The following is a 27,877-nucleotide window of genomic DNA, read 5'->3' as shown; positions in this document are numbered from 1 at the left end:
GCAGCGGCCATGGGCTTGTGGCTTAGCTCTGGCTGGACCTCATACCCCTTTGGCCACGTCGTTTCCGGTGGGCAGGCGCAGTGTTTGTTGTGCAGTGGTGTTGGAAAAGAATAAAGTTAACTTATTAATCGAATATTATTGATATTTTATGATGATGAATTATGAATTTCGATTAATTTACATTTATTTGGTCTCCAATTATTGAACTGCGGAAGCTGGTTGCCTCAACACTGTGGTATGACTGAATGGTCGAGCTGTGATAATTAAAAGGAAAAGAAATATGACTTATAATTTATGACCATCAACTGAATAATCGTTTAAATTAATAAACATTTAAACACAAACCATCATGTGCCGTTTAGCAGTAGGGTGCGGCTCATTAGGACTACTGGGCCAATTGGCAAAAAGGGGTTTGGAAAAGCCATTATTGGCACTCGAGTCCTTGATCTTGTCGATGGTGCACTGAACCTTTTGAGCTGCGATCCTTAAGCTTCTGTCGATTGAAATTATCATTAATCCAAGTTGAGGGAATCAGCCGTCACGCAGCTTTTATAGTTTAAATCTATGATATGTATAATCTGTAATAAAGATCAAAATTTAAATTTGTATTCCTTAAAATTTGTATTCCTTGAGTTGTTCCTCCATTTAATTATTTTCAAAGGGTTTCTAAACTGCATAAAATTTGCTTTTGATGCCTCTAGGAGTAGGAGGGTATTTCAGAATGGTTTTAGGGCAATATATTTCAAAAAATCTCCGCCACTGGTGATTTTGCCCCTCTGACTTGCGGTCTCCAAGTGATCGCCATTTAGGTGGACACCATGCTGCCCTTTTGCTCCGGACACATGTCAGGGGCCCTGATCATCTTGTCACAGCAAGCACATGGAGAAACCCCCAGAGAATTCATAATAACTTAAACTGATGTGGCAAAAACCTTTTAAAATTCGGTGACAGCCCTATGTCACCTGCCCTGGCTTTATCACCAGGAGAAGGTGGGATCCCGAAGCAAAAGAGTACCAGTTTACCTTACCAAGGACATAATATTTTTATCCAAGCAAAAAATCTGAAGTTGCTATGTGACAAGCCTATGATTCCAGTTTATTTCACAAGAGTATTGAACGCAACATTTAATTCAATTTCGTTTTGAATTGTTCATGTTCGTTAATATTTGTCAATTACCTTGGTATAAAACAATTTAACCTCAATTGATATAAGTTCTGCTATTCATCATGTTGATTTTCTGTTAAAAAAACTACAATATTATTCTGTCATTGTACCAATTTTACCATATCTAGGTAATTCAACATGTCGTCTTCGTCGTACCACATCACCACTCTTCTTGAGAAGGTATGCTATATTTCGGTTACCAGGTTACCAGGTTACCAGGTTACCAGGTTACCAGGTTACCAGGTTACCAGGTACCAGGTTACCAGGTACCACATCACCACTCTTCTTGAGAAGGTATGCTATATTTCGGTTACCAGGTTACCAGGTTACCAGGTTACCAGGTTACCAGGTTACCAGGTTACCAGGTTACCAGGTTACCAGGTTACCAGGTTACCAGGTTGCCATGTTACCAGGTTACCAGGTTACCAGGTTACCAGGTACCAGGTACCACATCACCACTCTTCTTGAGAAGGTATGCTATATTTTGTTTCTTGTAAAAGTTTGATATACATGATTTTGATTTCAATAATGATCTTAGATCAGCAATAATAGTTCCTACACCTACACGACGGTTCACGTAAAACTTTTAATTTTTGCTAATCACAAGTTCAAACCTAGATTAAGTTAAGTCTTTTATTTATCTTAAATTTAACATAAAATCCTGAGATAATGATGCCAATCAGTTACTCGTTTTATATTTCAAGTCCTTGCCAAAATGTGTTCGTCAAAAGTTCACATCTTGTTTTAAACTTGTTGAACATCAAAAGTCTGCAAAAGTGCCTCCTTTTCCAGATGGGTGACGCTGACAAAGACTTTCGATACATGGCACTCACTGATCTAATGAGTGAGCTCCAGAAAGAGAGTCTATCACTTGACAGTGATACTGAAGAAAAGGTATTCATTGGGTTTTAAATAGATTCGTTATGCAATATACAATAATAGCTTCCCTAGCTTTCTTTCTGCTGCTCTTTTAAAATTAAAAATTAAAAATTGAGTATATAATGCTCATAATGCATTCTATATATGAACTTCCAATATTTATTGCCAGTCCACAACTTTTATTCAATTATATATTGGGGAGGTGGTTTGTTCTGACAATGTGGCTGAAATTTAATTTGTTGATAGTTTCAGCTGAATGATTTATTGCTGCAACGTACCAAAACAAATATCCACAACCTCTTTACTATTATACTCATATCTCTGAAAACTAGAGTAAACACAGTTTAATGTTTATCCACTAATAAACACTAAAAATTTCAGATATGTGAGCGTCTCCTCGTGCTGTTAGGAGACAAGAACGGTGAAGTCCAGAACTTAGCGGTGAAGTGTCTGGGACCACTGGTGGGCAAGGTGAAAGGAAACAGAGTGGAGAACATTGTGGATGTGCTGGGGAACAACATGCTGAGTCAGAGCGAACAACTCAGGGGCATTTCAACTATGGGTTAGTATTGAGATTTGAGTGGGTACTTTTGATGTGCATTTTGTCCCTCAAACTTCCACATGATTGATATGTGAAGAGGATTAATTACAAAAATGCACGGTTTTCAAGAGCTGGTATTTTGAAGTACCTCAGTGTTTAGAGTATGATGTCACGAAACATTAAAATTATCTGATCACTGATATCATAGAAAGTAGGAAATGTGAATTATGATTTACAATACAACATAATGTGAATTATAATTTACAATACAACATAATACGCCGTCATGTCTTGTGTGGGTAGAATTTAAAATATGCGACTACAAAGTTATAAAATGCTCAGCTTATCAGAGATGATCAGATAATAATATTGTACTTTGATCAGTTAACATATTATGTACAAGCAGCTAACTGTAACGTGTTTTCTCCAACGAAACAATTTAAGTTTCCAGAATTGTAATTTAAGAAGCTCGCACTTATGGGGATCAATACAATCGTGTTACAAATTAATATATAAATAGAAGTGTAAGAGTAGATTGTAATGTAGCTTGGTCATCTCACGTTATTATCCTAATTGGTAATTATGTACATGCATAATACTTAATTAAGTAATTATGTACTTACATTAACATTGTTACTTAGCTACTACACGTGTACTCGATCTATTATTAATTACATTATTTAAATGCATGAAACTATACAATCAATATAATTGATTGTAGATGTGTGAAATCATGGAAGTGAACATTTAAACTCGAGATCTGAAACGTTAACTTTATGATTGGTGTGCCGTGTGGGTGCTGAAACGTTAACTTTATGATTGGTGTGGGTGCTGGAACGTTAACTTTATGATTGATGTGGGTGCTCATTCGTTTGGAGAATGTTAAACATTTCCATCTTTACCACAGCCGGAAAAAGCAGGCCACTGAAACAAAGAATTTACAATACAATTACATTTAAAACTTGCAATTTGAGGTCCAGTTTTTCGTTGCTGTGGAGATTCTGCTTTTATTCTTTCTACCATATATGCAGATATGCCAATCTTAGTTGGATAACCAGATTATATTAGACGGTATTGATATTTCTCACCTCAGGACTGATGATGGTGATCAGTGAGTTACACAGCTCGTCCCTTGCAGCTCCTGTCAGTAGGCGGATATGTAGCAAACTCACTACGGCACTTACCTACCCCAAATTAGAGGTTAGTAATAGCAATGAGTTTATATTATCTTATTTTGTGTTTATCTTGTAATATTCTGATTTTAGTAATCATCTTTTTATTTTAGTAATAATTCTTATTGATTTTAGTTTACTTATATTTAGTAGTAATCTGATTATGGCATTGGATAAAATCAATAGATAGGTTTAGAGTTGTAGATCATTACTGTAAATTACTTCATTTTCTGCTCTCCAGGTACAGATCCAGCTAGAAAGTCTGGACATCATGAGTGAAGTGCTGCACAAGTTCGGTAGTTTAGTCCAGTCACAGCACGACAAGGTTCAAGCAGCTCTACTCCCACTGCTCGCTAATAACCGTGTTGCTGTAAGGAAGAGAACCAGCGTCGCTATAGGTTAGAGTATGTTAGGATTTATTGGTTGCAGGGACTTTGGGTTAAATTAAACCCCAATTAAACGTTAATGATAGTGTTCTCACTTTGTTTTTCTTTCAATTTGTTTTGTTGAGGAAACTGGTTTCTGGTATCACAGCTGAAACTTTCTAATCTTGAAGTTTGTGATTGTACAATAATAAACTGTCTGCAGGGTATTTAGTACAGAACATCAGCAACTCCCTGTTTGAAGAGCTGATAAAGCACGTGATGGATAACCTTGTTAACCCTACTAAAGTCCTTCAGAGCTACATCACCTGTATCAACGTCATCAGGTACACGTTCTTACGGCTCGTTAGTTTTAGAGTTTTTATTTTTCTTGCAATATGCATTTTGTCTTTCTTAAGTCCAATTTATCCAAATATTAGCGCAGTTTTGGGATTCTTTATCAACGATTTATTATCATTTTCAAGTGAAAACTGTAAATTCCATAGTGAATGTAGCGTTATTTTAATAACAACCATACTCTTAGTCGACATGCTGGGCACAGGTTTGGCAACAAACTAAAGATAATAGTTCCTAAAGTAGCAGAGTTTGCTCATTCTGCAGGAGAGAATGATGACCTGAGGGAGTCTGCCATTCAGGTCAGCAGATAATTGTACATTGTACAATGTACACTTTACAATGTGCAATGTACAATGTACACTTTACAATGTGCAATGTAAACTTTACAATGTACAATGTACACTTTACAATGTACAATGTACACTTTACAATGTACAATGTAAACTTTACAATGTACAATGTACACTTTACAATGTACAATGTACAATGTACAATGTACACTGTACACTTTACAATGTACAATGTACAGCACAGTTAATAGGTATACAGTTTTTAAAAGACCGAAGCAGTCAGTTTATCAGCTAACATTTCGTTTGTCAATAGCATGTTCTGGTTATTCATCAAATTTACATATTACACATAAATATGTAACGAATACTTGTTCAGGTTCTAGAGTCGTGTGTACTATGGTGTCCCGGAGAAATGCAGGAGTTTACCGCCCAGATAGTAGACATCTCCCTTACTTACATCACTTACGATCCTAACTATAACTACGACAGTGAGGATGAAGAGGATGAGGAGTATCTGTACGTTTTGAAATATTTCCTTGTGTTTTCTTTGGGCTGACACCACAATTATAATCGCTTATCTTAATTGTGTTTTTATTGTGTTGTTTGAGGAATAATGCTATTTCTAAGTGATGCCTAGCCTCGAGGGTATACATGCTCTTCATTGACGAATGAGACGTAACCTTACAAGTTTTCAGGGTTTAAACTGACTAAACCAGGTTAAAATATTCACATCCCATACATTCACTCAATAGATGTTTTTATTTGTAGTTGTGAAACTAGTTTAAAATTAGCTAGTAGTCGTCAGTATTACATGTATTGTACATTATACTGATACACTCAGGGATGACGAGGACGACTACAGTGATGACGAAGACATGAGTTGGAAAGTTAGAAGGTCTTGCGCTAAGTGCCTCTCTGCTATTGTCCAGGTTATTTATATTTCGTGTTTGAAAAGTTATTCTGTTTTGAAGTTTCAGCAACAAATACAGCACGATTTAAATGAACACTTCCATCCACTCAGTACTCATCCCATTCAATACACCCACAAAATAAAAATATAACCCGTATAACTGCAGGCCCGTCCCGAGCTGCTTTGTGACATCTACACCCACAAAATAACAATATAACCAGTATAACTGCAGGCCCGTCCCGAGCTGCTTTGTGACATCTACACCCGCATATCCCCTGTCCTGATATCCCGGTTTAAGGAGCGGGAGAAGAGTGTCAGACTGGACATTTTCAACACTTACTCCTGTATCCTCCGTCAAACTGCTGCCAGTAAACATGATATAGCCCCTGAGGACGAGATGCAGGATGTCACGTGAGTGGGGGGGGGGGGGGGCCGGGGGGTGTAATTTACTGATTAGTGTTTTGTAATGCTCCGAAATTATAACGAATTAAATTTATTGATCTGTCGATCATGATGTGGTTGTTAGAAATAACTTCTGATCATTTACAATTTTATTTCATAAACTGAACCTGAATGTCTAGTACTTACAATCTATTTTGTATCTACAAATTACACACCCGTCCACCCTTCAGGCCTCTAGCCCAGCTGGCAACACAAGTAGATGCCATTGTACGTGGTCTAGAGAAACAACTGTACGACAAGAACGACAAAACACGACAGAGTTGTTTCTCCCTGTTGGGCGAGCTAGTGACTGTACTGCCTGGCTGTCTTACCTCTTATGTGGATATTCTGCTACCTGCTGTCCACAAGTCTCTTAGGTATGGTACTGGGGGTAACTGGGTGTTATATTATTGCATAATTTATTGTAAATGTAATATATGTTTCAGAATTATGTAATGTAACGCGATGGAAGTATTTTAAGCGGGCATATCCTGTCCAAACCCAGGATACATGACATAAAAGATTCGTTTTAACTTGTTTGCATGAAAAGCATTAATATTAGTGATACTACTACACTTTATACAGTAACTAATTAAGCATTGTTATATGAACAAAACAATAAACTGCTATAATATACCCTCTCCCCCAGTACAAAAGGAGCAAGTTGTTATATAAAGATAAGCTCTCTCTCCTTTCTCCGTACACTTCTCACTCACCACTCTCCTGAAGTGTTCCAGTCTAACCTCCCTGATACACTCTCCTGTGTTATTGGTGCTGTTCAGGACACTTTTTACAAGGTATCATTATTTTCACACAATATAAATAGATGATGGGACCAACTAAGGTTTTGCTTCATTTTTTATATAATTCTATATGCATTCTTTTCAGACCTCATTTTTGCAATGGACATCATTTGTTTATCGATATAATATGATGATCATACAATTCTTGTAACTCTTGTAACTCTTGTTGCTCTTGTTACTCTTGCAACTCTTGTAACTCTTGTTACTCTTGCAACTCTTGTAACTCTTGTTACTCTTGTAACTCTTGTAACTTTTGTAACTCTTGTAACTCTTGTAACTCTTGTTACTCTTGTAACTCTTGCAACTCTTGTAACTCTTGTAACTCTTGTAACTCTTGTTACTCTTGTAACTCTCGCAACTCTTGTAACTCTTGTAACTCTTGTAACTCTTGTTACTCTTGTAACTCTTGCAATTCTTGTAACTCTTGTTACTCTTGTAACTCTTGTTACTCTTGTTACTCTTGCAACTCTTGTAACTCTTGTAACTCTTGTTACTCTTGTAACTCTTGTTACTCTTGTAACTCTTGTTACTCTTGTAACTCTTGTTACTCTTGTAACTCTTGTAACCCTTGTTACTCTTGTTACTCTTGTAACCCTTGTTACTCTTGTAACTCTTGTAACTCTTGTTACTCTTGTAACTCTTGTTACTCTTGTAACCCTTGTTACTCTTGTAAACCTTGTTACTCTTGTAACTCTTGTTACTCTTGTAACTCTTGCAACTCTTGTAACTCTTGTAACTCTTGTAACTCTTGTTACTCTTGTAACTCTTGCAACTCTTGTAACTCTTGTTACTCTTGTTACTCTTGTTACTCTTGCAACTCTTGTAACTCTTGTAACTCTTGTTACTCTTGTAACTCTTGTTACTCTTGTAACTCTTGTAACTCTTGTTACTCTTGTAACTCTTGTAACTCTTGTTACTCTTGTAACAATTGTTACTCTTGTAACCCTTGTTACTCTTGTTACTCTTGTTACTCTTGTAACCCTTGTTACTCTTGTAACTCTTGTAACTCTTGTTACTCTTGTAACTCTTGTTACTCTTGTTACCCTTGTTACTCTTGTAACTCTTGTTACTCTTGTAACTCTTGTTACTCTTGTAACTCTAGTAACTCTTTTTACTCTTGTAACTCTTGTTACTCTTGTAACTCATGTTACTCTTGTAACTCTTGTTACTCTTGTAACTCTTGTTACTCTTGTAACTCTTGTAACTCTTGTTACTCTTGTTACTCTTGTTACTCTTGTAACTCTTGTTACTCTTGTAACTCTTGTAACTCTTGTTACTCTTGTTACTCTTGTTACTCTTGTTACTCTTGTAACCCTTGTTACTCTTGTAACTCTTGTAACTCTTGTTACTCTTGTATAAACTGATGATGCCACCATTAATTCCACAGGTCATATCGGAAGCTCTGCTGGTAAGCGAACAGCTAGTATTTGTAATCAGACCCCCTAACAGTAATAATCCACAAGTATCAGAGCTATGTACCGCTATTTTCAATGCCACGTTGTACAGATTGAAGGAGGCTGATTTAGATCAAGAGGTCAAGGAAAGGGCTATAACTTGCATGTAAGTACTGTACATGAAAAATAACAGAAAAAATAACAAGAAAGCTTTATCAATATGTTTATCATTTTGATGACGATTGTGATTAATTAATAAGATGATATCTGATTAAGACATAAAGATTATCATATCTAATCATTATATACATTAATCAGTATATACTTGTGATTCTCTTTATATTTGTATATCGTTTGTCTCCATTTAAAAGTAAATCTTCTTGCAGGGGACATTTGTTGGCGAATATGGCAGATTTACTGCAGTCGCAACTAGCAATAGCTTTGCCGCTGTTTTTGGACAGACTGAGAAACGAAATTACAAGACTCACAACCGTGAAAGCTCTTAGTGTCATCGCCAAGTAAGTTTGTAATTGTAATTAAAGCCTATAGTTTCAGCAATATACCAGGTTCAGTAATCTACCGGTATTGTTCCGAGTTGGGTCTTCTGCGCCGTGTGTGCCGGTCACATTTTAATTGTTTCTTTACTTTTATTGGAGCAGGTGATAAACTTTTTATTATTAAAAGTTGCATTGCGCGCATCGAGAGCAATTGCTGCACATGCTGCAAATGCGCGTCCTATGAAATGATCTTGATAGCTGATTGACTGTTGATGTTTGAAAACGGTTTTTGCTGGTATTTAGTATATACCCTTTAGGGCATCCAAGTTCAATTAATATATAAAGACAAATCCTATTAGGCACTCAAAATTCATGAAAATCTGCAATCGCCAGGGATTCGTTCTTCAGCAAATAATTTATAATACTCTGCTATTCTTGAATCTTGATAAAATTACATTTGCTGCAGTCGTTCACAATTTTCGGTTACATTATACATATCCTGGTTTTTATGAGTTTTTTCTGGTTTTCTGCTCCTTTTCAGATATATCGAGTGACAATTAGAGCTTGTTATAGCAAAAATGAAGCTCAGTATTACAATGTCTACAAAATGTTTGCCTTGCTCAAAACTTAATAAACTGATTGAGTCCGGCTTCTGCCAGACTTTTCTCCCAAATCGTCTGCAATTCTCTCTGGCTAGCTTCTCATTCAAGAAGCCGAACACTTCTATCTTGCATTGGTTATCACTGCAATTCCACGATTCACTGACAAAAAACGACTTATTATCACACAATCTTAATGTTTATTGATTTATATACTCCAGTTCGACAGGATAACATCATACAATTAACCACGGGCTATAAACTATAGTCTTAATGTCCAATCTCCAGGTTAAAGTTGTATCAAGTACATTCTCACATCTCTTGTGTTTTATCAGATGTGATATAAAATCTCTATAATCCGGTGGTAGTAGCGCTCATTATCCGCATTATCTTCAATTGTGTTACAATAGAGTCTGAGGTCAGCTGAGCACCAACTTGTAGTGACCAATTGTTTCAATCAGCTCCCGTTAAGATTCCATTTACAGAGTTTATCAACAAATGATTGGGATAACAAACTCGCATCACGCAAGTTGATGTGGTAAATATACGTGTCGCTCTAGAGTCCAGATCAGGGCGTAGTCAGGGGAGGGCGGAGGGGGCGTACGCCCCCCTCCTGATAAAGGGAAAGTCCTGCACAAAGCATCATCTTTCAATGTTCATATCATTGGTTTGGTTACATTTTTGACGTTTGGCTGCAGCTTACTGCCTAGCTTCTTACAGGTATGGAGTACTAGTGACACTGATTCTATTTTCTTAATACACCTCAAAATCAGCCTGCTGTTCATTTTTTCACCCTGAATGACTGTTTGACTTTTTGTTACAATGCCATTTACAGGTGCTCTCCGAGTCTAAAATTAACATGAAATTCTGAACATTTTCCGGCGGGCTTCGCTCCCCCGGAACCCTGCCGTAGCTCGATCGGCAGCGCTTCATGCCACCCACTCACACTACAAATCGCCGCCCTGCCAAAAATCCTGGCTACGTCCTTGGTCCAGGTACTCTTGTTCGACAGAGTCAAACTTTAGGGTTTGTTGAGCTACAGTACGTGTACCAAGTTTTGCACACAAATTTAAACCATCCTTTACTCTACTTTTTAACACGACATTTTTGTTCCTTATCAGTCACATAATGTGCTCAGTCTTCAAAGGTTTAAAGTGAACCATGGAAATTGGTCAATTGCAAATTTTTTGCCTGCGACAGTTTTATAGATTGCAGGTGGTCGGCCTGGATTAGGGCTCCAAAGGCAACAGCCGTTGAAATCGATGCTTCTACTTAATTTCCGCCGTTCCTACTTTTTATTACTTTTTATTCCCTCCTACTTGCTCAAAGCCTTGAAACTTGAAAGTTACATCAGTTCTATTTCGTACAAAGCTACAATTTCAAGATTACAGTATCCTCCGTCTCTTCCTGGGCGGCAGTCCGGGTAAGAACCAGAAGGAGAGGGAAGAATATGCAAAAAAGAGACACGGAGATAGGATGAAAAAATTGTTTAATGTAATAGGTGGAATGTTGACAAATATCCTTGCCGATAAGGCTCCCAATGAGTAATTTGCCTGTTACCAAGTTAAAATAATTTCTGTTTAAATTTTTATGTAAATACTTAGCTTCCAGGAAATTTAGCAATGTGTAATGATAATTCTGGATGGATTTTAATTTACCAGGGGCGTAGCGACGGAATGTTCGAAGAATTGACTCACAACAATGAAGTTAAACAAGTTGCAATGAGACCCATTGGGCAAAGCTCCGAAATTTGTTTTGGACAATTGAGTTCTTAGAAATGAAATTTAGGAATCAAAAATGAAATTTTTGTATCAATAAAGGGGAACAGGAGCCGAAGCCCCAAAAATGTCTCTTCAATACAGTGCAGGAATAACATGTCACAAAGATAATTTTGCAGCAACTTCAATAATTCTTTGGAAGACATGTTATCAGGAACATAGAAGTGAGAGTTTTCTTAAAACTTACGCTTTACCTTTTTCTCATAAAATTGTCCTGGTTATGCTATAGGCATATTACGAGAAAGATGCTGGATCCTTTTTGCATAAGTACATATATATTCTAGTGTCATATCCAGTCTGATGAATTTAACGATAGGTATGTTAACACCACAATTAATACTATTATACTACTATATACTTGTCTTATACAGTTACCTGCTTCTTTTACAGATCGTCGCTCAACGTTGATTTGCAGTTGATCCTCGTAAGTCTGATTGTTATTTTAATAATTTTGTTATATCCAATTGTAAAACGTAAAGTTGAACATATTGTGAGATATTCAGAAAATTCACAATATTCAAAACATTCACAATATTCACAATATTCATAATATTCACAATATTCACAATATTCACAATATTTACAATATTCACAATATTCACAATATTCAGAAAATTACTAATTTTGAACGCAAAAATCTGTTGAAGATGACATTCCTTCTTCAGGCCGAAGCATTCCCTCTGTTAGGGACCTTCCTCAGAAAAACAAACCGAGCCCTCAAGTTATCAACTCTGGAACTTTTAGATAACATTCTTATCAAATACTGTGAGTAAATATTTGGAGACATATTTGTTCAGGTTTAAAACATCAAATGATTGTGACCTGAGTATTGACAAGACATTTGCAGGGATGCCACCCAGATATCACGGAGTTTTTAACTTAAACTTCATCCTCCGTTATTTATTAGACACTTTAAATTATTGCTGTAAACCAATGGCGACACAGTAGGTTCAAGGCATAAAAGTTATACTCTTACCGCCAAAAGACGACCGCCAAAAGCGCGAAATTACAATAGAATAACACAGCAATATTATATCACCAGCAGCTCAACATTTAGGGGCCAGCTACTAAAAATGGATACTGCAGGTTAGGCCTGAGTTCAATATGAACCGGGCAGCTCAACATTTAGGGGCCAGCTACTAAAAATGGATACTGCAGGTTAGGCCTGAGTTCAATATGAACCGGGCAGCTCAACATTTAGGGGCCAGCTAATAAAAATGGATACTGCAGGTTAGGCCTGAGTTCAATATGAACCGGGCAGCTCAACATTTAGGGGCCAGCTACTAAAATGGATACTGCAGCCTGCAGGTTAGGCCTGAGTTCAATATGAACCGGGCATCTCGGGGGCAATGTTAGTAAATTAGAGCAGCCGGTAAATCATAAAATCAAGGTGGGATTCACACCCATTAGCTAAAACCAGTAATTGGGGAAAACAATCCAGTGCCGGTTCATTGAAATTCCGATAATAGAATGTCAGCGGTTTGGCTTTGTGGCGGTGTGTGATGGACAATGAGAAACCTCACCTTCCAAGGCCAACCTGTCTTGCATCTTGCCGGTCTAGTAGAGCACTATTTGGGGCAATTCTTGTCTACTTATTATTATTTTAATTGTTAAAACTTTAAATGGTCGCGATTTAAGTTTGCTGCCATCAAAATATCACCATGTGGGAAGCAACCTTACATTCAATAACTTTTGTACGGTTATATTTTACCTGTAATAATGCAGGTGAATTATTGCTCTAACTTTGTACGTTCAAAGCGTATAAGCCGGCTGTGAAAAGCTCTAAATAACAATAGAATCAACAGCTTAACATTTAGAGGCCTGCTATTTATGCAGGTTTTGGACTAAATTAAATTTGAACCGGGCATCCTGGGGTCATGTCAGCAAACCAAAACAGCCGATAAATCAAGGTGCGATACACACATTACCTTTAATCCCAAACCAGTAATTGGGGAAACAAATTCGGGGCCTGTTAATAGAAATTCCGATAGGTGGAATTTCCAAGGTGGGGCGGTCTGTGACACACAATAACACACCTGACATGTTGTTATTTCTGGCCCAGAATCTTGTCTTGTGTTTTGCCCCGGTATGAAGAGCACTATTAATAAAGACCGGGACAGTCGGAACTACCTACTAGACTAATCAAGTACCCCGCCCTTTAACTAAATCTCATAAACTAGGTATTATGTAATGATTATAATAGCTATATGATAGCTGTTATGTGATATTCTCTACAGCATCTCGTTAATTTACAGAACTGAGAAAACCAGCACAGAATACCTGCATACTTATACAGGCCACCTTACCGTGTCAAATATTGTCAATCATCTACAAAATTAGATCGTTTCACGGACTATTTAACATTGAAGCGTCAAGAAAGCATAGAGGTGTTGTAACATAATATGGTTCACAGTTAATACCGGAATACTTACTAGTAACTGTGCGTGTTGGGCAGGGGGGATTATCAGTATTGAGGCGAATAATTAACGGTGTTCCCAGCCTAGTGGGGCATTCTTGAGGTTCATCATACTTTGAGGCGTGGTGTTTTATTTTTAATCATAGAGATATTAATGAGTTTTAGCATGCATTAAAATCATATAAACTATCGGATATTCTAAAACAGGAGATGATGCTGAGCTGGGTCGCCCAATTTCCTGAGTATACTGCAGTATCAACCTGTAATAATGATTGATTGGATTTTGTTTAAATATAACCCCTAACGGTAAACGGACTGTGTTTCAGCTAATTTCATCACATTGTCCATGGTAAACGACCTGATTGATGAACTGCCGAGGTTGATAAGCGAGTCAGATACCCACGTTTCTCAACTAGCCCTCATGATAGTCTCCAGACTTTCTGAGACTATGCCACAATCAATGGAAAAGGTTTGTTTTTGTGTGTGTGTGTGTGTGTGCGTTCCCATGCCCCAGTCAATGGAAAAGGTTTGTTTTTGTGTGTGTGTGTGTGTGTGTGTGTTCCCATGCCCCAGTCAATGGAAAAGGTTTGTGTGTGTGTGTGTGTGTGTGTGTGTGTGTGTGTGTGTGTGTGTGTGTGTGTGTGTGTGTGTGTGTGTGTGTGTGTGTGTGTTCCCATGCCACAATCAATGGAAAAGGTTTGTTTTTGTGTGTGTGTTCCCTCGGACACTATAATTAATTTAAGGGTTTGTCACTTACACGTGCTAAGATGTACCTTGAAGTTACTTCCACTCATTCATTTATAGGCAGAGATAACATTTGTGTGCGACAAATGCAAATGTTCCCAAATTATGCAATTTATCATATTTTTAGATTATTACTCATAAGAAAGTAGAAAGAGTACGGCAGGCCCCCAAATGTTGTCTCTGTTTGTATGTCGTGATATTGTGCTGTATCTTGTTGTCGTGATGATAGTTACGATATTTTAACATTATCGTTTAACCCTCTTACCCAGTTTTGCGCTCTGAAATTATGACCAAATTTCAGAAATAGTAGCGGTATTTTCTCGGCTGATACGCCCGAGCTCGCGTCACGCTTATTACTTATATCCCCCTGGGATACAATCACCATAAAATCCATATACAGATGTGATACGATAATTTGTAAAACTAAATCTATGTTCCTCTGCATACTTGTCTCGAACAAAATGCACACAATATCAAAGAAATAGAATGTAGATTTACTATTGATTTTTGAAAAATATAAAATTATTAATTCTTTCATGACCATTAATAGTGCTTCACGTCTATATGTTTTAACGTTTATTTCCCCCGAAAAGCAGTGCCGACCTACTACAAAGAATAGTCGCGGAATGTGATTTATCACGCTGTTAATTTGTCAGCAGTTTCCTGATAATCCTTATTCTAGTCTGACCCATTACCTAATTACTTAACTACGTGCCATTACCGCCGCCGGGCTGATAACTCCGTTACATTACGAAACTATCTGGTTTTATTTTTACTTAAGCCTACTGAAACTTGTGATCATAGTGACGTTCTTGCTCACTATAGCCTGTAAATTTAACTTATGTCCACCCCAACTCGTGATAAAGCATAGTGACGTTCTACCCAACTATAGCTCACAACATATACTACAGCCCCTGGATAGTGGCGTGACGTCACCAGATAGTGACGTGACGTCACCCAACCCCCAGAGGTCATCAGGAAATGACACCCCTTGTCGCGGATATCTCTGTAACATCTCATGAAAATTAATCTTTGATAATTAATTGAAGTCGCCCTAATTTTGCCTGGGTGTTTGTGTAACGTAGCATGTGGTGGATATGAGTGATGTGCTGTTACGAGCAGCACGTCACGGGTTACCCCCAGATTGGAGTTACCTGCCCAGTGATTCAGAGACTATTGCGCACTTGTTGTTGTAATGTTGGGTGGTACATGATGCTAATCAAGCCACCCTGTGACCCACCACCCTGTGTCTGACACACCTCCCCTTACGTACAAGGAAACATTTCATTATTTTAGTTTCTCTTAAAAACCTTGCTTTTCCTCTACAAGTTACTTGTATCGTTGTAGTTTGTACGCTGTGGTCTGTAGTTTGCAGAACGTGAACTTTCCACTCGTTTTGGGGTAGTCAGCCCGTTTTGTAATTTCCCTGGAACTTGTTACTTGTCACTTATTTTTGTAATTATCTGGAATTATTGAAAGGTTGAATATGTTGTCTAGATGAATGTTCAGTATAATTTAGACCCCGCGCTCTCCCCAATTTCGGTGCGCCATTGTGGGGGGCCACTACAAATTGAGAGGCTAATCATGGGGCTGCACCCTCTGTTGCACAGAACTTTTAGGAATTCGGGACAGATATTTTCAAAAATTCAAATCCCACGATATATTAATGTATAGTACTTAGGATTTGTTAATTCGATACAAGGGGCCCTTTAAATACTTACTTGGAATAGAGATGACTGTGCTCAACACAATTAAACTGGCGCGGTGCAATACTCAAAGTGGCACATAGTCCGCCATTGTTACCCATCAGTAACTAGGTTTACTGTGGATCCTTGGTAAATTGGAAATGACTTGCTGGACACCTATGTCGTGATAATTTTAGTACGACAACACCACGTTACATACCAAGATTTGCAATTAAATTTCACCATTGTTCTTGAATTTAATTTTGAGACCCGTTGATTGATTTATCTTTCTCGAGTGGTTCATTTTATCCTTGTTTTGTATCTTGAGTCGGATTTCCCGACTGATGAAGATGTTACTATTAATGTTGTCAGCAGTCGAGTTGTAAATAAAATCATCATTTAATTAACTTCATCTTCCATTTCTAATTTGCCAGAGTTCTGCACAGCCACAATTAGTTTGGTTCTAAATAACTTCCTATAGTACGTCCTGGTACTAAATACATTTGTCACATTTTTAACGCGACTCTCTGGGAAAGTGTCAGATTGACAGCCACCATTTACATCCCAATAATATATTCACCCTAACACATATTCTCAGTTAACATGATACGGTTTGTAGTGTTCCTGATCTCTGTGTACCAGTTTAACGCCGCCCCTACTGAAGGTCTGATCACCTTCCCCGAGCTAGTAACCGTCTCACCAGGAGACACATTCGAGCTGGTGTGCAAATCAGAGCACGCTATTCTGGGACAGACCATCTTCCTGGAACCAAAGGACAAGGACCATTTTAACGAGGACACGCTGTTATACCAGAGCTTCAACTACCACGGCAGCACTCAAGAGATAGCTCTGAGAAATGAATATAAGAACGCGAACAAGGCCGAGCACGAAGGCATCTACACGTGCATTGTGTTCCACGGCGCTTTAGAGGAGCCGACCTACTCTGTTGCTAGAAGCCTGGTGATTGTAGAGGAGCCGACTGAGGAGCCGACTGAAGAGGAAGGACCTGATGATATGACGATGGGAGCAAATCACGTGTGTAGCGTATTTCCGGGCGGGGTCGTGGAGTCATTTGACGGTGCCGGGAGACAGTATGACTTGTCCTGTACTCACGTTCTGGCTGCTGATATCATGACTGACGGAGACTATTCCAACCCGTGGTTTATCTACGGGACATTCGACCAGCATGATGGCCACACTGCCCTCATGTCCATGACATTCTATGTTGGAAATGTAGCCTTTGAGTTCCAGAGAGGATGGCTGATAAACCTAAACGGGAACGGTAAAATGTCGCTAAAAGAAGGGGCTGATATCCGGGTGCCTCACACCGGGTGCTGGGTTAGGTTTTCAGACAAACATCTCCAGCTGCAATGCCAGTATTTCGAGGCTTACTATGACGGGGTGATGTCGGGTCACATCAGACTGAAGACCATGCGCTCCACGACGCAGCTTGAGAAAAGATTCGGGAATGTGGGTCTGTGTTGGGATGGTGAGTCGGGCTGGAGAAAGAACTGGCAGATTGGCATGACTACTGGACAGTGTGAAGTCTCTGTAGCGGACAACTCTTGTAAACTACCGGACTCAAGCTTTAACCAATACAGAAGAGACGCTCCCGCTGCCGCCCTGAAACTGGGAGCCTGGGCCCTCTGTGAGGCTGGTCCCTCCAAGTCCTCCTCTGAGATCCACTGTGGAGGAAGGAAAGCTACAGCTGCTCAGGAATGCTCTCTTCAGCAAGCTGCGCGCATCATGTGCTCCCTCAAGTACAGCACATTGTTACGCGGCTCTGATGATATGTGCCCCGCTGATGAATGTGTGTGGAAGAAAGATGTCTTTGGAAGAGGCTGCCCTCAGAAGACCCCTCCGTTTGTATGTGCTTAGTTGGACTGCAATGATGATGCCACGTTAGGTAGCGTGACGTCATTATTTATTTGCTGGTAACTGACGTTTGAGTTTTGTGAGAATGTTTTATATTCTAAAATGTTAGGAAACAGACTTTTTACCCCTTATTATTTATCTCACGATGTTTAAAGTTTGAACTTATTTCCTAGGGTTAGCAAGACTAAGGATTTATGTTTGGGCAATTGAGAGTTATTCATAGGATTAGAGTCGGGATGAAATATTGTGAGATAAAATTAAAGGTGTGAAGAAATAATCGTTTGAGCCCTCCACTTTCATGTTTACTTCAGTGCGATTTAGTTTGAAGCGATAGAAGGTAGAGCCTTCTTGTAAGAAGGCGACACGGTGATTTTCACTGATTATTAAACGGTCGTCAGCTTAATGACAACGTGAACGGAAATAATTTGCGATCGGGACCAGAATTTAGAAATTTTACCAAATGATTTATTAATAGTCGTTATCTGGGAGATTTTTGTATTTCTAATTATTATCGGCTATCGCTTTAAATTCGAGTTTCACATCCTTTGAAGCAATGATTAATGCTAATTATATTATGGTTGCTGCGAAACGCTAAAATTCGTATTGATATGAAGGGTATCATATTATTTTGTTACAACTTAAGTTAAGATATTCATTCTGTTCTTAATATTTCTAACTAGAGAAAGTAAACAAAGTTAGTAATTATTAATTAAATGATTATAATATATTAAGTTATGATATTGAGTGTGATATAAATCTTAATTTGATAACAGTGTTGTAAAAATGAACTATTTATTAACTTTAAGTATTAACTGAGTTTTATTGACTTCTTTCGTGAATGGATAAAATTACCTATTTATTATCCATCGTCTTACTAAATACATGAACTAGACGTGAACATTCCAAACAGTTATCAGTATGATGGGAAAACCCAGCAAATTTCCTGGTTCACCCAAAATTCAAAACCAAAATCGTGCTTTTACTTTTGTCATATATTCGGTTTAAACTCTACTATATACCGGTTATCTTGATTACTTGTCAAATCTAATTACCGGTATCAGCCACTAGATGTTATATTTAAGGAGTACCGATATTAAGAAACTTACCCCGTTGTGATCTGTTTAAACCATGATTCGTTTCACGGCCCTACTCCTCGTCCTCCTATCTCCCTCTCTCACAAGACCTCTGATCTCTAAAGAAGATGTCCCCGCCAGGACATCCAGGTCTACTAAAGATGTCCCCGGGCCCCTTAAAAGGCAGTGTGATATTCATGATATCTACTGTCTTGCTGTGTACGATCCTGTGTGTACACAGCTAGACGAGACGTATAGTAACGGGTGTGAGATGAGGCGAGCTAGCTGCTTGGAGACGTATAGTAACGGGTGTGAGATGAGGCGAGCTAGCTGCTTGGAGACGTATAGTAACGGGTGTGAGATGAGGCGAGCTAGCTGCTTGGACGGGATACACAGATACGTGGTGTACCGTGGAGCATGTGGGCAACACATGTGAATCATACTCTCTCTGCATGACCCTTTATCATGTTCATGATCGCTTTATGACTGCGCATTACTCTTCATTACGTTCATTTTAAATTTTACGATGTGACGTCAAGTCTCGTGACGTGGAACAATTCAATTCGGAACGAAAAAATGCGATTTTACCAGAGTTGAAAAATACGTATTTTACGAATTTTATAAAATATCAAAAATACGTTAAATACGGCGTATTTTATTTTCGTTGAATAAAATACGTAATAAGTGTTATTGTAACATTGATAGCTCCAATAAAGTAATAAGTACTATTGCTTTATATAAATTTACGATTTTATCAAAACTCGCGAAGCTCTGTCGTTTTTCACCTCGCATATGACTTCAGAGTACTGGGCACGTGCTATACCAAAGCATTAAAGCGTTGAAGTTAAATAGAAATGTGTCTGAAAAAAATGCAAACGAATGACATAACTTTAGTCTTTGAAAGAAAAACGTATTTTAACGTATTTTTGACGTATTTTATTTCTAAGCAAAAATACGCAAAATACGGCGTATTTAAAAAATTATCTCACGTTTTTTTCAACTCTGGATTTTACATCTTATTTTTCTAAGAATTTAACTTTAAATTAAAAGGAATGGATGGTTACGAAATCATGACAGTCCCACAATTTGTTTAATTATATTTCAATATCTGAAAGATTAGTAATAATAATATGTTGTGGTTTTTTAGCTGTATTGCTGATTATTTTGGGAATATAACGTGCGCATTTTCCTTTCTGTACCACCCTAAAGCTCAAATCAATATTATCTAAATACTTATAAAATATGAAAATCTAACAACCATGCGGTTAATTATATCTAAAATATGTGGTGCCCGTCACCCTGCACTAAAAGTTTCTAAGTTATGCTTGAAATTTGTATGACCCTATGGTCGTGTTAGGGAAGTTAGGGTTTGGGTTGTGATCAAGCGAAGCAAGGGTTAGCACAAAGTCATTATGTGGGGGAGAATGATTAATATGAGAACTAGGATAACGGTTAGAAGTCACCAAGTACTATGGCTGAACTTTCTGGAGCGACGTATCATATTCTAGAACTCCACGCCACATGTTATATCAAATGCCGTCCCAAGAGTTATAGAAATAGTTCCCGTCACAATCAATCCAGCTCCAACTAGGGATAGAACATCCAACTCAGCTCTAAATATGAATATCTGGACTAGGTAAGCGAGAACTGTGTCACAGTTTCTTACCAGACTGCCCGTTCCTGACTTCTCTATCGCCAAACCCTTATTCAAACACGCATACTGTGAAGCTGCTAAAACTGAACAGAAGAGAAGAAGTGCTCTGTGGTCGTAGCAGGAGGGACTCACATATCGTGTTCCACTTGCGGTTTGAAAAGCTAATCCCGCCAGAAACTGACAGACCACCAAGTAGAAAGAGACAACCACAGTGCTGACAGCGTTCCCAGCTTTCCGCACACAGACATAAGCCCACCCCATCAGAGCAGCAGTAATGAGAGGTACCACCACGTACCATTCCTCTGTGTAGGAACCAGAACTAGGAAACACGAAACTAGGTCTAGCAACCAGAACTATCCCAGCCAATCCACAAAGTGTCGCCAGAACGTGTACCAAAGTGTATTTCTCCTTCAGATAAAATCGAGCTATGATTCCCGCGAAGAATGGTATGGTGAAGATCAATGCGGTGGCATCCCCGAAGGGTAGGTTGTGGAAGCTCCATATCTTCGCCACGTAGGACGATCCCCCTATCACACATCTCATGAGAATGAACTTTTTGTAGGGGAACTGTATAAGGGATATGTTGTAGTACGCAGCTGCAACTGCTAGGAAACATATCGCGTGACCGCTCACTATCATTACTGCCTCACCCGTTGGAATCACGTCGATGTACTTGATTATTGCTCCTTGGGCTGTACTCTGAATTGAGCACATGAAAATCAGGAAAATACCGAAGACTTTTCTAGAAATTGGTATTCGTTCTTTGGTCTCACTCTTACCTTCAGTTTCGTCCTTCTTTTCATTTTTCAAACTTGATTTAACATTGTTTGCCGGTTTTAACATTTCGGAATAGTCATCGTTTACAGGATCATTATCAAGTCTCAAATTTGGGTTGATGATTACTGTATCAGCCGCAGTAGCCATATCTGTACGAGATCGCTCAACTTCCCTAGTCCCTAATTTAGAAGTTTGTTATCAAGAGCAATGCAAGTTATATTAAGGGGGGGGGGGGAGGGGGGCATGGGTATTGCCCCCCCCCCCCCCCTGGTCCTAGTTTGTTATCAAGAGCAATGCAAGTTATATTAAGGGGGGGGGGGGGTATTTGCCCCCCCTGGTCCTAGTTTGTTATCAAGAGCAATGCAAGTTATATTAAGGGGGGGGGGGGGGGGGGGGTATTTGCCCCCCCTGGTCCTAGTTTGTTGGTCTGACTGCTATCTCGAAATCAAGTTTCACAAAAAAATACCCATTGAGAAAAACAAAATTAAACGATTTACATCAAACAGCGGAAGTACCGAGTTGCCTGCGCCGTTTAGTTTTCGTATCAGAATTACCGTATAACGTTGTAGAATGTAGGGTGCTTTATTGAGTTCCCATGAGGTTCCAATTAGTCATTGGTACCACAAATGTAGCAACAGAAGAAGGCCGTCTAATATAGAACAGAAACTATCGTTTAAAAAGAATTAATACCTCGTACTGCAGAGCGCAAGAGTCTAGCTAAGGTCTTAAAATGTTTATTAACTTCATTTTTAAATTTGTTCATATTCGTTAAAAAATCCTTCAAACAGAGGAAAAGAACTTGGGACACAAATAAAAACGAATTAATGAAATATAAATCATTGAATGCGATTCACGTACTCGAGTTCGACACGCACTATAGTTCGACAACTTGAGTTCGCCAGATATCACCCCTGTCGAAATTCTGTACGTGTCGAACTAGAGTCCAGGTAGCGTATTCTAGTTTGACAAATAGTTTCTGCTTGTGATCCAACGGCTATTGCCGGGTCCTCATCATAGGATCACAGGGTTCAATGGCAGATAAAACAATTTTCTGACATCTAGCAACCAGCGGTTAGAGATTCCAGAACCTTTCAGTATAGTATAATTTTTCTGTTTGCCACTCAGTTCTGGTCTAGCTAACAGGAAAATAGATTGATATCCGACTGATTCTGGGTCAGCAGCCAAATCTCTAGACCGGTACTCGGTTACTAGTCGTTTGTGATAATATCAAGTGTGGTACGTGGTAGATATTTATATAGCGTACTCTACATTATACAATCTAGATCTATAATACAGAGTACGACTTACCACGTTAGTCTTATATATATCTCTCAGCTACAATCCTGCTAACTAACAATTGAGTATGAAGATATACAACTGAAACTTTTTTGACTGGGTCAAATGCTTTAATGGCCTTCAAATCAGCATGAAAAAATAAAAAATTGGTCAAGAAATAAGAATTTTAGTGCCAAAATTTGGACCGCCAAGTGGTGTCAAAAACGCGAATTAAATAGGTAATAATTATTTTAGTCTCTCGAGTCTTGACACCACTTTAGGGTTAGACGGGTTCCTGCTAGTTTACACTCAATTGTAGAGCTATAAGTAATTGTGTGGCAACCTATTACAGGTCTAGACTGAAATGAATATGTTTCATTTACTTGCTCAAATCAACAAACAATTCCAAAATGGAAAAGATATGAAAACATTTCTATTAAACATGTAGAGTTAATGGTAGTGTTAATGGTAGTGTTAATGGTAGTGTTATCAGTTATAATATGTAAAACTAAGAACCCTCTTTATTTCAGATCCCCGACGGAGTGCTGCCTGCCGCTCTTACTCTGATAAGATCACCACTATTACAAGGAAATGCTCTTATAAGTATGACTACATTCTTCTGCAGTCTCGTACGATCAGGAAACACTAGTAAGTTCAACAATTTATTGATTTTTTAGGATTTTCTTTTGATTCTGGAAAACATTGACTTGTCTGTCCTTGCTCTTCATAACATACCATTTTAAACCAATTCTATAACTGATTCTGTTATCTGATAACCCCTGGTTACCCCTGGTTACCCCTGGTTACCCCTGATAACCCCTGGTTACCCCTGGTTACTCCTGATAAACCCTGGTTACCCCTGGTTACCCCTGGTTACTCCTGATAACCCCTGGTTACCCCTGATTACCCCTGGTAACCCCTGGTTACCCTGGTTACTCCTGATAACACCTGTTTACCCCTGGTTACCCCTGATCACCCCTGGTTACCCCTGGTTACCCCTGATTACCCCTGGTTACCCCTGGTTACCCCTTGTTACCCCTGATTACCCCTGGTTACCCCTGATTACCCCTGGTTACCCCTGATTACCCCTGCTAATTATTCCCTACAGGGTTAACGTTTGTTGAGCTAGTCCAGCACCTAACTAACCCAGTATACAACCCTTCACCGGCCACCCAACCAGCCAACTCACCTCTCTCTGTCCACAAACAAGCATTCTACAGCACCTCCTCCTGCATCTCAGCTCTCGCACTTAACTGTGCTTCCCAGGACGGTGAGTGGTGGCCTAGTTTACTGCCTTGTGGTACGCCCTATTTCAGCTATCTGTACCCTGTTTTATAAATCAACTCATATTGATATGAAGGTGTTGTATAAGATGGTGCTTACTTTATTTGCGTTTTCCAGAGTACCAGTCGGTGATAACCAAGTTGTTAGACAACCTAAAGAGTAACGACATGTCTTGTAGTGTTAGGTTGTTCGCTCTGCTCACTCTGGGAGGCATTGGTAAACACAGGTATTACTTTGAAGGGGTGTGTAAAAACATTTGCAAGTATTTTTCTAATTGAGAATGTAGACCACTTTTCACCGTATTGATCCTGGATGCACGTGAATGAGATTACTTCAGAAAATAACTTGTGTACCGTTGCCATAACGGTACTACTACTGTCAACTAAGCCTTTCACTTGTTATAAATTATAAATGGAGGGGTAACCAGGGGTAATTATAAATGGAGGGCATGTTTTGTTTCAGAGATCTGAGCGAGCACAAGAATCTGCAGAATGTTATCATGTCATCCTTCAACAGTCCCACAGAGGAAGTCAAATCTGCAGCTTCATATGCTTTAGGTTTGTAAGAAGTTATAACCTGATTCAAATATGTAATTGTTCGAATGTTCTTTATGATGTGGAAGAGCATGTCGTTGTGAGCTGTACACCAGGATAGTGATCATAACACTGCTGACCTTGTTTCCAGGTAATGTGAGCGTAGGTAACCTGAACCTCTACCTGCCCATCATCCTCTCCGAGATACAGAGCAACTCAAAACGTCAGTACCTCCTCCTCCACTCCCTTAAAGAGATCATCACCTCCATGTCGGAGAAGGAGGAGAGTATTCAGCTTCTCAAGGTGACTCTTAACACGACATTATTATATGAAACATCAGCTCTTTGGCGCTATTATTAGATGATTTACGTGGCACAATAGTTGGAGTGCAAACCATTTATCCTGCCGATCTCGGATATAGGAGTTTCAATCAAGCTTTTATTAAACTGCAATATACACAGTCTTACTGTACCTCTTCTAAAATAAGTTTCCTCGGATCTAAATGCCAGCTCCCACAGAACTACGTGCCCGACATGTGGAACCTCCTTATCCGGTACATGGAGTCCTCGGAGGAAGGTTCCAGAAAGATCGTAGCAGCGTGCCTGGGTAAACTGATGCTCATTGACCACGAGAGTCTCCTACCCAAGCTACTAAACTACACTACCTCCTCCAGCCCTCACGCGCGCAGCACCGTCGTCATGGCAATCAAATACACGGTGAAGGAGGAACCTCAAGCTATTGACGTCATGTTAAGGCAGTACATTGGGCAGTTCCTCAATTTGCTGAAAGATGAGGATTTGCACGTGCGACGGATGGCGCTTGTTACACTGAACTCTACTGCTCATAACAAACCTGCACTTATCAGGTGATCCATGATTGCTTGCGGAGATGTGGTGTATAGCTAGTCTGTGGTCATGATTAACTCTTGTCGATTCAACCCGTTACGAATAATCAAATAGATATTTGTTGCTGATGTTTAATTTTTGGATTAGATAAATTACCTTAACTATATAAACTAAGTCGAAAATTTGATGAAATCCGTGCAGGGACCACATGGAAGATATCCTACCTGATCTTTACAAAGAAACAACAATAAAACTGAAGAGAGAGGTGGAGATGGGACCGTTCAAGTACCCAGTGGATGACGCGCTGGACAACCGCAAAGCAGCATTTGAGTGCATGTATACCGTCCTCCAGAGCTGTATGGATCGAGTTAACATCTTCCAGTTCTTGGATCACATCGAGATAGGACTAAAGGATGTGCCTGATATCAAGATGTTGACCTATTTGATGGTCCTGAGACTCGTCCATATAAATCCAAATGCTATAATGCTAAGTAAGTTTACTTTGTATCAGTACATTATTAGTGTGTCATGGCTTACACGGCCCAGCAATCAGCATTACAATTTACCCAGCATCATTATGTTCTGCTAATATAATAATCTACTATCACGTTCTTCTACCACACTTTCAGAGTGTGTATTCTGATTGTTAACGATAAATCTTCAAAAATGACGGTCGAACTTGCCTCATCTAATAGAGTAATAACATTTTAATATTGTGCCGAGCTAATTTGTCACTCAGAGCTAAATATTTGAAATATTCATAGAAACTTAACTTCTAGAGCTGGAGAGTATTCTAGAACCTCTGCGTGACACATTCCAGTCCAAACTGAAGGACATTTGTCCCATTGGTCAGGAGGTTGAGAAGGTACAGGAGCTTAAGAGAAGTGCTATGAGAGCAGTTGTGGCGCTCAGCAAGATCTCCGATATCGGTTAGTTTTTAATGGAAATTGAAAATATTTTAAAATTTTCTTGGTTCTGCACAAGGTCAACGACTAAAAAGGGAGCAATTATTATGGGCCAAGTCCTTTAAAACAATTGCTATTATAGTTGTAGTTATGATATTGCTTTTCTTCTAACTTAATTTAAACCTTTTTACAGAAAAGCATCCAGTATTTATTGATTTTATGAAGAAGTTAAGAGCGAATAAAGAAACCGACTTACTTTTGGAACAGGTATGAACTATAACAAAACCGATTGTACCACAATATGTATCTTGAATCGGCTTAACTTAAACCGGCTACTTTTCGCCCTTTTGTGGGCTACTGAAATGTCGGCATTTGTAGGCTTTAGGTCGATTCATCCTGATAATAGTAAGATGATCTAAGATCTCAATACACTAAACAGTGATGTTCAGAATTAACAGTTAACAGATACACTAACACATCATTTGTTTCAGGAGCTACAGGCTAACCAAGCATCGTATGATGATATGGTATTCTCCATGGACCACTGATACCGGACATTAGTCATTTAGATTATTTATAGTTAGCTTGTAATCTCTGACTCGCTTCTCTCTCTCGGAGATTTCCACTAACCGAGAATTGATAAGACAGTGGAGTGTCGGTTTATTCAGGCCTTCTTTATAGTATAGCTGAAACTTGTGCGTATGAGAGGAAGTGAATTTAGATCGTTAAGGTATGAAATTTGAAATGTTTGAGTTGAGTTGGAAAGTTAAAGAAAGAGAAAAGGTTTGGGTTGCTTAAAGTTAAAATACTAGCAGGGTAGCTGTTTTTCAAACTTTCCTTAATTTGATCTTTACTCTTTAATTTGGATCGCATTTATTACTTTTAGGAAGTCTCTGTGTATCACAGGTTGGAATTGTAAATTTTACAAATTCGCTTAGAAATAAACCCGCTTAAGTTTTGCGATCAACCTTTCAAATGTTGGCCTTCTTTTTCTCATGAAGTATGAACAATTTAATATCCCTCCTGGCGCAATTCAGTATGCTTTTTCTAAACCCAACTCTCCCCTTATGTTAAATAGAATACGGAATAAGAAAACAATTACAGTCACAAAGGGACCACCGACCATTTGTGGTTTCAAAGCTTTTAATCGCCATCTTGCATTTACGATTTGCATATTTTATTAATTTAGGGAAAAATCCTTATAATGAAACTAACATTTGAAGTACATCATTTATTAGTTTACCAGTCCAGTTTAGTCTGTGCGCTGTGGGATATTTGACAAATTTTCTCCTGAGCTTGTATTTAATAGTTATGAAACACTTTCTATATATTCTACATTATTGATTATTGTACCCAGTTTGCATTGTGCTTTGCAATCCTAACCTTTAGCTTTACGAATGTAAAATGCTCTCTTTAATCTCTATTTGTTCAATTATAATGAACTTACATGTTTGTAGATTTCGTAACGAAAGGATCATAATCATATTTTCTAAATTCTCATTCTTCTGCCAGTAGTACTTCGTTCGAATAAAATTGGAATTTATTTTGATTTTTAGTGTATGATGTACGAAATTGAAAATTTTCACAAAATGTCATGGTTTTGATATTAAAGTTACAATTCGCA

The 27,877-nt window shown here is 38.6% G+C and overlaps 2 protein-coding genes across 2 annotated transcripts in view; one reads left to right on the top strand and one right to left on the bottom strand.

The window, feature by feature from the left end:
- The window catches only part of LOC134822730 (phosphatidate phosphatase LPIN1-like), a 582,707-nt gene that overhangs the window by 247,433 nt on the left and 307,397 nt on the right, over nt 1-27,877 (bottom strand).
- On the top strand, nt 1,286-27,877 carry LOC134822725 (cullin-associated NEDD8-dissociated protein 1-like). Its single transcript, XM_063833944.1, has 27 exons — nt 1,286-1,344; nt 1,957-2,058; nt 2,425-2,605; nt 3,678-3,784; nt 3,998-4,154; nt 4,345-4,465; nt 4,663-4,774; nt 5,142-5,281; nt 5,607-5,694; nt 5,908-6,086; nt 6,308-6,493; nt 6,766-6,913; nt 8,307-8,479; nt 8,700-8,831; nt 11,578-11,611; nt 11,853-11,952; nt 13,930-14,072; nt 23,217-23,334; nt 23,795-23,956; nt 24,088-24,196; nt 24,433-24,527; nt 24,655-24,806; nt 25,022-25,368; nt 25,550-25,839; nt 26,128-26,277; nt 26,447-26,520; nt 26,745-27,877. The coding sequence occupies exons 1-27, from the start codon at nt 1,303-1,305 to the stop codon at nt 26,799-26,801; spliced, it is 3,699 nt and encodes a 1,232-aa protein (XP_063690014.1). The 5' UTR covers nt 1,286-1,302; the 3' UTR covers nt 26,802-27,877.

The sequence above is a fragment of the Bolinopsis microptera genome, chromosome 11, assembly GCF_026151205.1.
Source record: "Bolinopsis microptera isolate Bmic1 chromosome 11, MBARI_Bmic_1.0, whole genome shotgun sequence".
In the NCBI taxonomy this organism is placed as follows: Eukaryota; Metazoa; Ctenophora; class Tentaculata; order Lobata; family Bolinopsidae; genus Bolinopsis; species Bolinopsis microptera.
This window is presented reverse-complemented; position numbering and strand designations above follow the sequence as displayed.

Bases quoted from the DNA above. Each gene is read 5' to 3' on its own strand.
- LOC134822725 (XM_063833944.1), top strand. From the start codon at position 1,303: ATGTCGTCTTCGTCGTACCACATCACCACTCTTCTTGAGAAG. The intron at 1,345-1,956 runs GTATGCTATATT...CTCCTTTTCCAG, and splicing joins TCACCACTCTTCTTGAGAAG to ATGGGTGACGCTGACAAAGA. The intron at 24,807-25,021 runs GTGACTCTTAAC...CAGCTCCCACAG, and splicing joins AGAGTATTCAGCTTCTCAAG to AACTACGTGCCCGACATGTG.